Here is a 14,405-nt window from a genome sequence, read left to right as displayed (position 1 = left end):
CTGATGTGCCCATATATCGACATGATGGTGTCATATCACTACCATATTTGCGCGCATCACACTTGTTTTGGCAAACTAGTTTTTACAGAACTTAAGCATATAAAAACAATTTTGCTTTCGTTTTTATATAAAAAGCAAGTGCCTAAGGATGACCATAATCAAATAATTATTAGAGATGGCAATCCGTTTCACATGACAACGTACACACAAGATACTCTACATAAACAAAGCTTTGGGAGTGAGGTTGTTTTTTTTTTATAATGAGAAAAATCCTGACATCTGACATGATTTGAACACAGGACCCTTGATTGTTGGTAGCCATCATCCACTAAGCAACAATAATTTTTCTTGAACATTCATAAATTAATTGAAAGTTTAACCTACCTTCTGCCTTCTCCTTTTCTTCTTTCTTTTCTTTCTTATGTTTGCTGGACGAGCTTGAGGATGACTTGATACCACACAGAGCGGCTGTCAGCAACTGCAGGAGTGTTGGTGCAACACCTTCGTCAAGGTAAAAGCTAGCATGAAGTAAACTTGACAGAACATCTATGAAGAGAAGTAGAAAATTATTAAAAAGACATGATAGAATATTTACTAATCATTTATCACTATTAACCTCATTGAACTAATGGAATTGAATGGATTCTGTAATTTTATTACAAACAAAATTGCTGCTGCTGTGTGTGGTACAGTGGAAATAGAATAATGTACTTACTGTCTTGGCGCAAGCAGAACTTTTGCCAGTTGTGGGTTCGAGTTGTAGCTACCTCCTGACATGCTTTCAAATGCTCAATCTAAAAATAAAAAACGATTGGAATAATATACTGTCCTGACATTGATAGTAATAAGATTTTTGCCATTGTTTAAAAATGATTTTGATGATGAGGAAACAATTATGCTAGAAAGCCTATCTCTAAGTTGTGACAGTGGCTGTGTGAACTAATATGCCAGGAAAACCCCTACTCGTCTCGAAAAATGTACTAGGTTCTTTAAAGTGCACACAAGCATTTTGTGTACACTGGACCTACGGTTTAGTCCTTATCTGAGAAGACTTATTCTACCAACAGAACCATGGAGCGAGTGAGCCTCAAACCCTTGCCGATATTTTGCTACGTGTAACGGTTCCACTGTCGTAACCACTTGGCCACTCACTCACACAAATCAAAACTTACCAGTGAAATGAGGGTGTCATATGGGATTGATGCGGGAATTGCTCCTGCCTTTGTTAAATCAACGCCATGTTTGGCACATATGTATCTGTAATAGAAAATTGCATACAAGTTCTAATATAGACAATTTAACATTTACACAATATATTTAGAATTTTTAAAAATTATTTCAAGTTTTGTTACCTTATTTTCATTATTTTACAACATATTACAGTATTATTTTTATTTATAATTTTGATCTAAGAACAACATATGAAGGCATTACTTACTTGATGTCCTTAATGTGTGATTCTAGAGAATGAAGATCTCGGAGTTGGCGATACAACTCCTTCTTACCGCAGATAAACAACAACAATTTGCGAACTTGTCGACGCACAAATGGAGTTTGCTGCGTAATCATGTACTAAACAAAAGCAAATTTGAATTGAATTAATAATGATTGTAGTTTAAGTTTAAATTTCACAACATACAGTTGTTAAGGTGACACCTTAGGATTAAAATGTCCCTTTTATAGTAGTATTAAAACATATATTGTCCATTGTTCGTTTCACTGAAAGTGTCTTATGAATACAGCTGACATAAAGCAGGGGGTTATACTGTAGTAAACATAAGCATAATGGCAGTTACCTCACACAAGTTATAAATCCATGGTTGGTCAAACACTGGGTGACCAATTGATGGGTTTGCATCACATATCTTTTTAATCTGATACGGTAATCTGAGAACCATCTCTGTTAGAAGCTGTGTGTATGCTTCAAAAACATCTCCAGCATGACCCTAGAAATTGAAAAGAAAAATTTAAAGTCAGGAATTTATTTGTTATTTTAAATTTTAAACTAGTGGTTGTCCTAAACATACTCAAATACGTAAAATGTTGAATATTCTAATTTGAAATTCTTACTTGGACTTCTTATTTGAATCAACATCCATGAATGGAGATGATGAAATGCCAAAACAAAAATCTCATTTTTTATGAAGTTAATATAACTCTATAATATCTTAACAATGTTAAGTTGTTGAATCTTAAATCAGGTCAGTTGCAGAGGACAGAGTTCAAGTAATGCATGGTTATAGTTATTTAAATAAATATATTACAACATTACCTTGACATACTGTCTGAGGAAGAATGGCGACATATCTGCTGGAGGTAACACAGGATGGGACTTCAGTAGGTTTGAAGCCACTGTGCCTAACTCCTATGTAAGAAAAACAAACAGAACACTATCTTGTAAATATTGTAGCAACAATAGTAATGCACAGTATCAAAAGTGGCGTAAAGGCTATGAGCGCACACTGGTTAAACCCAGTGGCCCCGGAGCAGTGCCAGGAGGAAAAATCAGGCCTTCATATATGTCAAAACAGCTAAAAACGCCCGATGCCTCCAGCGTCGGAGGGCCACTTAGGGTTCCTAAACCAGGGGCCTCAAGCATCTGCGTTACACCAATGAGTATCAACAATTTAGAGAAGTTGCAATCAGAAGAATATTAACAAAAAAATGTGCCCATATATGGACATGATGATGTTATATGTTTTGTTGGGTCTTTCTGAGACAGGCCTTGGCCTCTAAGTCTGATCCTAATTAATGATATCTTTATTTGTTTATAATGTTTACATTGTTTACGTTTTCATTAATTGAATAAATGTGAAATGAAATGAAATATCACTACCATATTTAAGCATATCACTACCATATTTGGGCACATCACACTTTTTTTGTCAAACTAGTTTGATAGTGTAGAGAGAGCTTTGGACACTAACCTCATCTGGAGTTGCCTGTTTCCAGTGCTCTAAGAGTGACTTCAGAATGTGTTGGCAATACTCTATTGCGCTACTATTCAGCATGGCAGTAGCAGTGGTGTGTGAAATCATTGTTGATGTCTGTAAAGAAATGAAAAATATAGCCTAGAGTTTACACTTAAATATCTTCAATGCTTTGTTACGATCTCAATTTGTTAGGGTCAAGTATTTAAATGCCATTAATTAAATTTAATTCAATCAACTATTTGAAGTTATCTGAGAGAAAACGATTCTCCAATGCAAGTCACTCTGCTATGTTTCAATATTCAGAAATATTCCTACCTCTGAAGAAGTAGTCTTTGTCCCAGACTTCGACCGTGACATGAACACGCTGAGGAGACGCATTATGATCAGTTGTACCTCGTGGTGAGGTGTTCTTACAGCAATGTTAGAGAAGTCACGACAGCTCATGTTTAACTCTCCCAACATGGCAACTAGCAGATTATCCATTGCTCCGCAGTCTTTATCTTCTTCTAGATCTAAGTCTGAACTTAGCATTAGTATAACCTAAAAGAAAATTACATAATATATGTGTGTCTAATTATTGAGACATAAAGCATTACCCTTCATGGTAGAAAAAAAATTGGAGAAGGGGGGGGGGGAGGTGGCAGAAACAAAATCCATTTTGAGACTAGGTAAAGGAGGAAGAGAAGGCAGAGGAGAAAAAGATGGAGATGGAAGAGAAGAAGTAGCAGGAGAAAGAGGACAAACATATGGAAGAAAAAGGAGGATGAAAAGAAAAATCCGGAGAAAGCGGAGAAGAATAGAAGCTGGATGAGAAAGTGAAGGAGTAGGAAAAGGAGAAGATGGAGAATAAGGAGACCAAACCTACCTGCATGAATGGAATGGCCCTTACTCCTCCGACATCTCTCAATTCTGGCAGATACTGAAGGAATCTATCCAGTAGCATAATCCTGAGTAGATGCATGCGATGAGTGGCATCGGCATCACTCTCCAGCTCAGAACCATCTTGTTGGCTTGAACCCTGACCCCCACCAGTGCTCTCTTGTTGGTTGTGGTTTCCTTCGTGTATTGTGTCACCGAATGTGCTGCTACGACCACTGACAGCTGAGTAAGATGAAACTGAAAAATAAAAAATTTTGAAATTGATTAAAAAAACAAAGTTGCTTATGTTAAACAGCTTTGAATAATTAATGTCTACAATACAACTTCTTGTTTGGGACCACCTCTATTTAATGGACACCCTTACAAGGGAAGAAACTTTCTTATAAAACAAAGAAGGGAAATATATGTTTTATCACTAAGTCAACCCCTTTTCAGGAAAAGTCTTAATAAGAACAATTTCCCAACAAATGAGGGGTAATAAATATTTTACCACTACAGCCAACACTTATTTAGCAGACAGCCCTATTTGGGGGGGGGGGGGGGGACACTTATACTTATTAAATCTCCATGGATCTTACCACTATGTTCCCCTGTAATAGAGTCGGCAGCACTACCTCCACTCTCAGACCCTCCACTTCCAGTCTGCTCAGCTGGTGACGTCCTTAGAGTGGAACCGTCTGTTGCTGCTGTGCTACCTTCATCATCGCTAGCTGCAGCTTAAAAGAAAATTTTTATTGAAGTTTGTTTGTAAGAGGAAATTATTATGGCATTCTTTCAAACTATCTATTATGACAAGGCTGAAATATGGATCTTTCCATTATTATTTTAGGAATGTTGCAAATTGAGAGTATGGTCATTTTATAGTTCATCCAGTTAAGTATTCTTGAAACAAAAAAATCCATACCTGAAGCTGTAGTATCAGACAATGTTCCAGCTTCTAGTGAAGATGTACTTTGACCTTGACCTGACAGTGCCATTCCTTGAAGGTTCAAGCCAGCAGCTGCCGCTCCACCTTGCTCTTGCAGGCTGAGTGCAATAGCCAGTTCCATCATGGCCTCATCATCTGCATCAGGTGGGAGATCAAGCATAGGTGCTAGGCCACCACGACCACCAAGCAGAGCTTCTAGGTTAAGATGGTTGGCACCAACTACACCAGGAATCTCACCTGGTTCTAATGCCATGGCCTCTTGACCCTATAAGAAAAATATGAATATTTGTTTTGTTATTAGCAATGATAATAGCAATAGTTCTATCACAGTGCATTTTCATGGTACAACCAACCTAAGACTAACACACACACACACACAACATAAAACCAAAGCAAAAACAGATTGAAGAGGAACTTACCACCAGCTCAAATCCAGATTCTTCAGGTTCTTCCACAATGGCCTCTGCTTCTCCAAGCGCCTCTCCTCCACCTGGTGGTCCTTTGTCATCACCATCATCATCTTCTCCGTTGGTTCCACCAGCATTTGGAGAGCTACATCGAGGAGGTGAGGGAATGATGACACGGCGTCGGCGATGACGTGGTCGCATTACTTTGATCAAAGCCTGTTTGCAGGCAAAGCTGACCGACTGGTCCTATAAAATATAAAATAAAAATATGTTATACCATATATACAGTATAGGACGTATGTAGAGTTGGTGAAAACTTGTTGGGAATTTACCACTAGTTTTGCAGCTTGTCTCTGTTTGAAAAGGAAAAAACTGTCCTGGCTACGGGCTTACTTTACTTACATTATATATCTTACAAATAAACTAGGCTATAAAATTTCAAACTTAGAAAGAAATTAACTTTACCTCTGACATGAGCATCTTCATGTAGAGTTTAGTTGCTAGGTTAATGTTGTTGACATCATTAGCAGCAAATGCATGTATAATCTCAACCAGAGCCCCAACCGTCACTTCAATGTTCGTCAGACCTGCAAGAACAAACAATGTCAAGTCATTTTAGTAGTCTTATCTCTAAAAGAATGCATCACTCAATTGTGTGAGTTTATATACACTCTCCCAATACCGGACATCTTTGGGCTGGCCTAATATGTCTGGTTTTCTGGAAAGTCTGTATTCGGTATGTGTTTATAATGGTAAAAATGAATTTGGGACCTTTTGGACCTTGAGAAAAGTCTGGTTTTGGGAGAGTTTCTGGTTTTTAGGGAGGTATTGGGAGAGTTGACTGTATTTGTATGAGGTCTTGTTTGGTATAATTGAAGACTGAATACAATTGAAAACAGGATAGACATGACAACCTACCAGGCAAACAAGCTGGTGCCAAGATTCCTAGAGTGGGTTTACTGGAATGTAGACGCCAGAATGCATCTACCATCTTGACCAGAAAGTGTTGGTTTTCCTCTTCATTGAGATCCGACAGTTTCAATGGTTCCATTGGTGATGTCATCATTTTCTTTGCGCTATCAGACATCTTCTTGGGAGATTCTGCTGAGGAACAAAAATTAGAATTTCAGTGCCATTTAAACTACTAACCAGGTTTCAGAGAGTGTATTGTAAATATACAAAAGATTTTGAATTTTAAATAGTTATACTTCCAAAGCTTTTAACTAGTTTGACAAAAAAGGTGCGATGTGCCCAAATATGGTAGTGATATGCCCAAATATGATAGTAATATGACAGCATCATGTTCATATATGGGCATATCACATTTTGTTTTGTTTGATAGTGTAGACAATGCTTGAGAAGAATTGAAATGCACTTAATAACCAAAACAACTTGTTTAAGCACTTTTAATCTTATCTTTATTGACTTGTATACATACCAAATGTGAAGTTATATACACAATGCTTCTATTTTTACTAACTTGCACCAGTATTTAAATGAAGTTATTCATTGTTCACTGTGTAATAATAGCTTCACACTAATGACGTGAAGTGCTTTACAACCTTTGGGAAGGTTTCCACCAAAAAATGAGATTAAAACTGCTTAAACAAGTTGTTTTGTTTTTTTGTTAAACTTTTTATTTTTGAAGAAATTATAACAAAATTAGATAAATGAAGAAGTGAGTTAACAAGGTTATATTTATTAAAAAAATGAGAAAATGAATGCAATAAGATAACAAATAACAAACCATTTGCAGGCCATGATGCTGTATGTTGACGGTTAGCAAACTGGACCAGGTTAGCAGGCCTAGCTGAAGCTACTGTTCTTGCTGTCACAACAAGACTTTGGTAGCCCTCTGGATCAAGTTCAGGAGTCTCCTGACTCGTGCCTAAACATTTTATCACATGTGTCAGCTGAGCTTCATCCTACAAAATAAAAATAATATTTATACTGAATAAATGGCAAAAGTCGTAGCCTAGATTAAATTCAAAAGACATTGATATTCGTTAAAAAGAAAAAAAGTATAAAAAATATTAGATTATTGATAAAAAAAGTAATGGACGATGTGTGTTGAGACAGGGATATACTGGAAATGGTGAAGATTTTGAAATCTGTTAGAATGAAAAAAAGTTGCCCAAACAGAGATTTGAATACGGAATAATTTTCTTGATAATGCAGTTCTACCATTTGACCATGTACTGTATGGTTCAATTTTGACTGGATATCAACTCAGCGATATATCATTTCTTAGACAATTTTTACTTTATTAAAACTGTATTACTTATTATTTGTGTATTTTAAGTACAAAAATATAATACATATATATAGTATTCCACATAATGAAAAAAAAACACATCACTTTATTATAATGCTTAATATGAGTAATAAGGTTTCAGGTCACCCCAATATAACAGAAAATTAAAAGACAATACCTTGTGTGAATGATAGCCGGCTGTATTTGGTTGCAGAAGAGCTGCAAGAAGCATCTTTGTCTGTTGCTGTATGCAGTTTGGTGTGGGCAGAATGAGTAACTCTGTTGCTAGGTCTAACATTGTTTGCTTAATTGTTTCCTTTGTAAAAAAAAAGACATACATTTAAGTCAAGTTTAAAGGGTCTTTCACACCTGTTCCGGCACGGTTCCGGTCCAGCGAATCGAACATCAATGTTTCGTTTTCACGCGGATATGCGCCAATCGATATGCGCGTAGCCGCGTGAAAACGAAACAATGACGTTCGATTGGATTTTCCGGCGCCGGACCAGAACCGTGCCGGAACAGGTGTGAAAGACCCTTTAGCCTCTCCTTGATCATATTACTTGTTTTAGAATAAGTCTTTTAGGATAAGGACTGGAGGTTCAATTAATGTACTCATTTGGTTTGTGTGCACTTTTAAGAACCCAGTGCACCTTTCAGAGAAGTAGAATGGTTAACTCAATATACTGCCTCAGCCCCCGTCGATGTTGACAGACGAATGAGAGTTGTTTGGTGGCACCTTTGAATGCAACTTTTAATCTATTGCGCTTTGATAGAAAGTGCATTATAAATTAGAATCTTTTATCAATTGTTATCGATCAAAATGAGATGAATATGAATATATACTGCACCTTTGTTACCATAGGAACTAAAGACACATATCCATCCAGTACTTCAATGGAAGACGCTACAAGCTTATCCAGAGGGGTCAACGGTAATGGCGGCGATGCAAGTACTTCATTATCATTAGTTGGTGTAGCTGCTGCTGAAGCTGGTGGAGGCTGTCCAGTGGTCACTGGGAAATCCTCTGGAGGATCATCAGGCCATCCAAATGACTCTTTTGTTTTGCCATACACTTTGATTGAGTCTACCATTGTGACATTGTTTGGGTCCTGTGATGCTCCAACTAAAAGAAGGAAAAAACAAACTTCACGTAATGGAAATTATATTTTTAATTTCTTGTTAGATTATTCAATAATGAAATCATAAAAAAAAGTATGAATATATTTTAACAATTAGAGGAAAAGAAAAAGGGAAAGTAGTCTAAAGCAAAACTAAACAAAGACATGACGTTACATGCTCACTGGCTAAGAACAGGAGACACAGAGCTTAAGGAGCCCCAATGCAACTAACCAGCATTGGTTGGCCCCTGAGGAGTGCTAAACCAGGGGAGGTTTCCACCTGCGTTACTCCACTGGGACAAATTTTCAGTGACAAAATAGGATTTATTTCATGAATATGGCCAGTATCTTATATCTTATAAGATTACACTGATAACTGAAAAATCCTTACCAAACAATGTGAACTTTTTGTCAGCAGTAAGTGATTCATCTCGTGTGAATGGCATGTCATACCAACGATTACGTAGCAATGATGCCTAAAAAGATTAAAGCATAATTAACATACCTAAAGAATACACAAATACATGATGAAAAAACATACATACATACATGTCCCACAAAAAACAATTAACCTATTAGCAAGTCAAGGTCAAGTCTTCCTTGAAAGTTGAAAGTTGAAATTTATTGTGATTTGATTGGCTACTCAGTGAGGACTGACCAAAATGAATTTGAAATATGTTTGCTGATGAAATAATTTTGCAAAATTATAATGAATTTAAAAGCAATATGTTACTTTACCTGTGTGGACCGGCCAAATACCTCCAGATAGGAAGGCGCTTTCTCAATGAACTGAGTGCCAACATGAACTCTGACCCCTACCATCACCATTGAACTATTGTTGTTTGCGATTTGAATGGAGAATCCATTTGGCTAGAAAAAAAAAAATATATATATTTAACTATTTGTTTATATCACTTTATTTTCAACTAAAATACTACAGTAATATATCTGATGTTTGTGGAGTGTTTTGGACATTTTCAGAATGTCTGGTTTGAGAAGGTTGGCTGTGTCCACTAAAAAACATTAAATGAGATAGTGGTATTCAATTATAGTATTTTTTTATTATAAGATTATGTATTTACTTTCGTCTAGTGTAAAGTGTAAATGGTGAATTCAGCCATTGGATACCAGAAAAGATTTGGACCAATGACTTTATAATAATAAGAACTTCAATATTTTAGCCAAGCTGCATCTCCTTACCTTGGTACTGGCAACATATGTGCCTGTTGTGTTCAATCTGTGTTTCACTTGTTGTACGTTGTACACTTGCAAAAGGTCATTTCCACCAAATTCTACATCATTCATCGCTTGACAGTTTTCAAAGAAATCAACTGGGAATGACACTTGACCCGAAGGTCGTCCTGTCATCAAAAAAGAATAAAAAATCTTGAATAAAAATTGTTGTTACTATAACAGAGATTGGTTGCAATATGCAATAAGTTGAGTAACTTAACAATCTACAACTTTAGTTTATCCCCCCCACCCCATATACATCCAACAGCAATCAAATTAACTCGCTCAATTACATAATAATATTTATCATGCTAAACATAAAGTCTTGTTTGAGGCTTAGGGAGTGGAGCAACAGTTGAACAGTGGAAACCTGGGCACTAAGTGAGTATTGAAATCTGGATTTTTGGATTGGAAAGAAGGCTACAATTCTACCCATACCTGATTTAGTTGCTTTCTTCTTACGATAAGGTTTCAATGTATTGATAGCGCTTGGTGTTTGGAACATTGAGGATAACCAATAACTTGTGTTATCAATATTGGCCATGTAGATGCGGAGACTGCCATCTTCGCACAAAAGTATCAATGTTGTCCGCTGCTGGTCTGAAGAGGATGTGTGTCTAATGGCAACCATGTCTTGTACCTGTATAGAATATTGTTAAATAGAATGTTACCTTATCCTTTCGAATGTTGGCTATCCCTCGTTTTGAGGATGATACTGTGTTTCTTATTGATGTCGATGGCCTCTAAGCTGACTTACTGTACAATACTTAATCAGAGCTTTACATTCATATATCATTTTAAAAACTAATTCACACCTTTGCTTTTGCTGGCAGTGCCTTGACTTCTTGAACCATAATACGTCCAGGCTCAACCATCAGAATAACTGGGATGCTTGAGGTTTGTGTAAGAGCACAGATCAGACCTGGATGGTTAACTACCTCACTCCACTGACACAAGGCTGGGGGGTTCGACTTGGCACCACCATTGCTGTGAAAGAAAACGGAAAATAATGATGATTCATACACGGTTGTACAGCAAGGTTGTCACACCTGAAAGGACAGTCAAACCAAGTTATTTATAGAGGACTAGACCAATGTCGACAGGTCAGGTGGTCTGCTGGTATCAGACCTGATCTGAGCAGAGAAAGTTTGTTTCTGTAATGCAGATCTGTGCTGAAGAAGTCAGTCGTTTGTAAAGTGCGTCTAAAGCTCTGTCTACACTATCAAAATTTGTGACGTGATGTGATGTGTCCACATATGGACACATTGTCATATCACATCTATATTTGGGCACATCACACATTTCAAAATAGTTTGATAGTGTAAACAGTAAATCCAAGCCTTAAAATGTTTTTTTCCAAAATCCTTTTAATAAATAATAAGATTTAATGTAAAGGAAGCAACATGCTTACCCTTTTAGTGCAACAGCAAATGGAGTTGCAATCTGGCTGAAATCTTTACTGATAGCTCCAATGAAGTTCTTCCCTTGACTGTAACTGAAGAACAGAAGCTGCAGCGTGTGTGAGTAGTAACAGGATACTCCACCTCCAAAGGTATTGCCGTTGCTGTCCTAAAAATGTTGAACATATATTATTTAATAAAATCTTTTTATTGGTTTCCGTTATTTTTATATTTAAAAGTACATACAAACATTAATGTTATACGTTGACAGATATCTTAAAGCTCTGTTTACACTATCAAACCTTATGTGACAGAAGTATATAATGTGGACATGAAATATTTGGACATGATGATGTCATATCACTACCACGTTGAAGTTAAGCAACGTTGGGCCTGGTTAGAGCTTGGATGGGAGACCATCTAGGAATAGCGGGTGCTGTATACGGAGATGGGGTTCCGTTAGGCATTTGAAATCAGCACTGCTGACTCTTATGGCAGCCCCTGCATCTAGTATCTGCCTCAGACCTCTGGTCAAGGTGGGCACTGGACGAGAGAAGCCCTAGAACAATGTCAGGACCAATCAAGGTGCTTTAAACTGCCCTGGCTTTGTTTGTATCAAACCTGTTAGTGGCGGTAATTATTGCTGTTGGTTTCGATTGAATAAAATAAAAATAAAAATATTTTGGCACATCACACCTTTTTTTTCCGGACTTGTTTGATAGTGTAGACAGAGCTTTAGTAGACTATAGGTATCACTTAAACACTGACCACAGTGGTCTTTAACTAAATACAATTTCTAGATCTAGATGATTTTCAGTTGGTATTATTATTATTGTTATGAGAGTAAAGCGTGGTTCCCACTAGCGACGCAACACAAGGACGTAACGCAACGCAAGTGAATTGACAAATCACAAGCGATGGCTTATTCGCTTGTGATTGCTAACTGTCTATAACTTCGCTTGTCATTGGTTGAAACGCTTGCGTTGCGGTTACGTCCTTGCATTACGTTCTAGTGGGAACCAAGCTTAACTTGGATTACAGACCATCTGGTGCTGCATTTACAGTATTTAATGTATATCAATAATGGTCTATAATTGGAGGTAGTTTTTAACTGGAGTGGACTTTAATTGAAAACATCAAGACCTTTACAAGAATGTAGAACTTGCCTTGACATCCTCATGTGCAACTTCAAGTCTATTGGTCACAAAGAATGGTCCATGCGACGCACAGCTTATCTCTTCCATGGGCTGTGCATACAAGTAACCGGCAGACGACATAAGTATCATGGTACGTGACTCTTCAGTAAAGACAAATGTCGCATCGCGTACTTTACCACTTGGTAGCAGAAAATAGTAGTACGGATTGGTGGCGTCTTTCGATAGGTCATAGATCTATAAAAAAATGATTTCAACATTTTCTTTTACTCTCTGTTTTTATTATCTATAAAAATAGTAGTAGTAGTAGTAGTTTTAAATTTAGACATACATAATTTAAACAGCCTCAGCTCCAAAGATGTCATGATCTAAATCTCAGATCATGTCTGGAAGTGTACCAATTTGTCTCATGTGACTCATTTTGTTACAATTCATACAAGATAAAGCACAGTAATGATCATACCTTGACAAAATCTGCAGTCACAATAGCAAGTTCTGTTTGTGAACCTGGCAACCATATTGCTTTGATGATAAAGTTGCCAGACTCCAACTGAGGCTGTAGTACCAGGTGGTCAGCTACACTCCCGGAGCTGGTGAAGGTAAGAACGTGGCAATCCTACAAAATTGGGAGAAAAACGAGAATAGCTAGCAACATTTTGCAATGTAAAGTTACAGTGTTTATCAATTCTTAGCTCTGATGAAATAACTAATAAATCAAAATTTATTAAACAAAAAAATGGTAATATATAATTAAACAATACAACAATAATAATAGAGGATCTTGCAAGAAGAAATTTCTTGCTTTACCAACACTTTTTTCCTCCCGTTTTTATTTGAGTTTTGAATTTCATTTCAAACTTTTAAAAATGTTATCTTAATCTTAAATTCTCCTGTAAGACGACAAAATGGCTTCCACCTCAAAGGGTGCAAATGAAATTCATCCACACCCTTTATTTATAAGAAGACTTTTAACTTACCTTGAGTCCACTGACTGCAAGAAAATCCTCGTTACATGGGTTGCCTGTAATGCTGAGCACAGTGAACGGAACTGGTGCAGATGACAGACGCTAAAAAATAAAATATTTTATGAATTACTTTCTTTAGTAATGCAATTCTTTTATTATCTTTTTGTATTTAATTTTTAAATTAAAAAAAAAATTACTTGGAAATTATTTTTATGATAATACAGTAAACGGTTTCAAAACTGCACTCATAAGTTGGTTGGTTTTCTAAAAATGTTTGTTTTCAGAAAATATTTGGAACCTTAAGAACATTCTGATTTGGGAGGGTAATCTTGGTTTTCACTAGGACACAGTGCAAAGATGTATATGCAACTTGACGAATTACAAGCAACAATTATAATCAACTGCTGCTTGTGATTGGTCAATTGATTCGAGTACTTACAGTCAGGGTTAGCTTCTTCTTGCTTGAATCAGCCTGTCTTAGTAATGCAGACAACTGTAGCACTGTGATTTTTCCCTTCTCATGACTGACGGCTAAATGTTGACGGCGGCCGTGTGGTGATGTTAAACAGCACATGGCTACACGGCGTAGCATGTGTGCACTGATCAGTTGTCGTATTGTCTGGCCTTGGTCGCCGGAATAGTTCATTCTTACGTTTTCAAATGCACCTTCTTGAGACCCTAAAGTTGGCATCTGAAAAGAAACCGGTTTATAATGATAAACACTTTAGTGCCAATTAAATTTAGTAGACGTCTAGCAGTCATCATCATCGAAGTGCCATGCCTGTAGCATTATTTACTATGCTGCTTCATATTGTGCATTTTAGCTTAAATAATGTGAACAGGCCTCTAGCAGAAGTACGTCCAGGAGGACTTACCATCAGATGATCAGTGTGTTCTACTGTCTTTGCAGCACATCCAAGTTCCTGCAGGGCCTTCTGAGCTCTCTTTGTGGCACCAATGGCAGAGGTCTTCATACTGTGTTTGCTGATGGGATCTCTCAACAACTGTAGCAGATCAAGTACTAAGGTAGCACTGGATGAATTATCCTACAGAAAAAAAATTTAAGTTTTAACTTTCAAACCACTTTTCTCTTCTGTACTGTATTAGTGGATTACTTGCATTGTGGGAGATAAT

General features: G+C 36.9%; 1 protein-coding gene across 3 annotated transcripts in view; it reads right to left on the bottom strand.

Moving 5' to 3' along the window:
* LOC140047277 (E3 ubiquitin-protein ligase UBR4-like) overlaps positions 1-14,405 on the bottom strand; it is a 49,877-nt gene that overhangs the window by 17,239 nt on the left and 18,233 nt on the right. The window contains exons 42-69 of one of the 3 annotated variants that reach the window (XM_072092196.1): positions 14,147-14,317; positions 13,711-13,962; positions 13,284-13,373; positions 12,770-12,922; positions 12,319-12,543; positions 11,164-11,321; positions 10,568-10,739; positions 10,191-10,392; positions 9,720-9,880; positions 9,258-9,389; positions 8,911-8,995; positions 8,250-8,524; positions 7,580-7,717; positions 6,895-7,072; positions 6,066-6,248; positions 5,613-5,734; positions 5,160-5,393; positions 4,717-5,005; positions 4,391-4,528; positions 3,799-4,049; positions 3,249-3,473; positions 2,928-3,047; positions 2,273-2,365; positions 1,797-1,946; positions 1,439-1,572; positions 1,173-1,257; positions 716-794; positions 385-546 (exon numbers count right to left, since the gene is read on the bottom strand). In XM_072092196.1, the coding sequence (XP_071948297.1) occupies positions 385-546; positions 716-794; positions 1,173-1,257; positions 1,439-1,572; positions 1,797-1,946; positions 2,273-2,365; positions 2,928-3,047; positions 3,249-3,473; positions 3,799-4,049; positions 4,391-4,528; positions 4,717-5,005; positions 5,160-5,393; positions 5,613-5,734; positions 6,066-6,248; positions 6,895-7,072; positions 7,580-7,717; positions 8,250-8,524; positions 8,911-8,995; positions 9,258-9,389; positions 9,720-9,880; positions 10,191-10,392; positions 10,568-10,739; positions 11,164-11,321; positions 12,319-12,543; positions 12,770-12,922; positions 13,284-13,373; positions 13,711-13,962; positions 14,147-14,317 (4,657 nt within the window). Of the gene's footprint in view, positions 1-384; positions 547-715; positions 795-1,172; positions 1,258-1,438; positions 1,573-1,796; positions 1,947-2,272; positions 2,366-2,927; positions 3,048-3,248; positions 3,474-3,798; positions 4,050-4,390; positions 4,529-4,716; positions 5,006-5,159; positions 5,394-5,612; positions 5,735-6,065; positions 6,252-6,894; positions 7,073-7,579; positions 7,718-8,249; positions 8,525-8,910; positions 8,996-9,257; positions 9,390-9,719; positions 9,881-10,190; positions 10,393-10,567; positions 10,740-11,163; positions 11,322-12,318; positions 12,544-12,769; positions 12,923-13,283; positions 13,374-13,710; positions 13,963-14,146; positions 14,318-14,405 lie in introns of all 3 variants that reach the window. The other 2 variants (XM_072092193.1, XM_072092194.1) reach the window with 2 other exon arrangements.

The sequence above is a fragment of the Antedon mediterranea genome, chromosome 4 (genome assembly GCF_964355755.1).
Source record: "Antedon mediterranea chromosome 4, ecAntMedi1.1, whole genome shotgun sequence".
NCBI classification, from domain to species: Eukaryota; Metazoa; Echinodermata; class Crinoidea; order Comatulida; family Antedonidae; genus Antedon; species Antedon mediterranea.
This window is presented reverse-complemented; position numbering and strand designations above follow the sequence as displayed.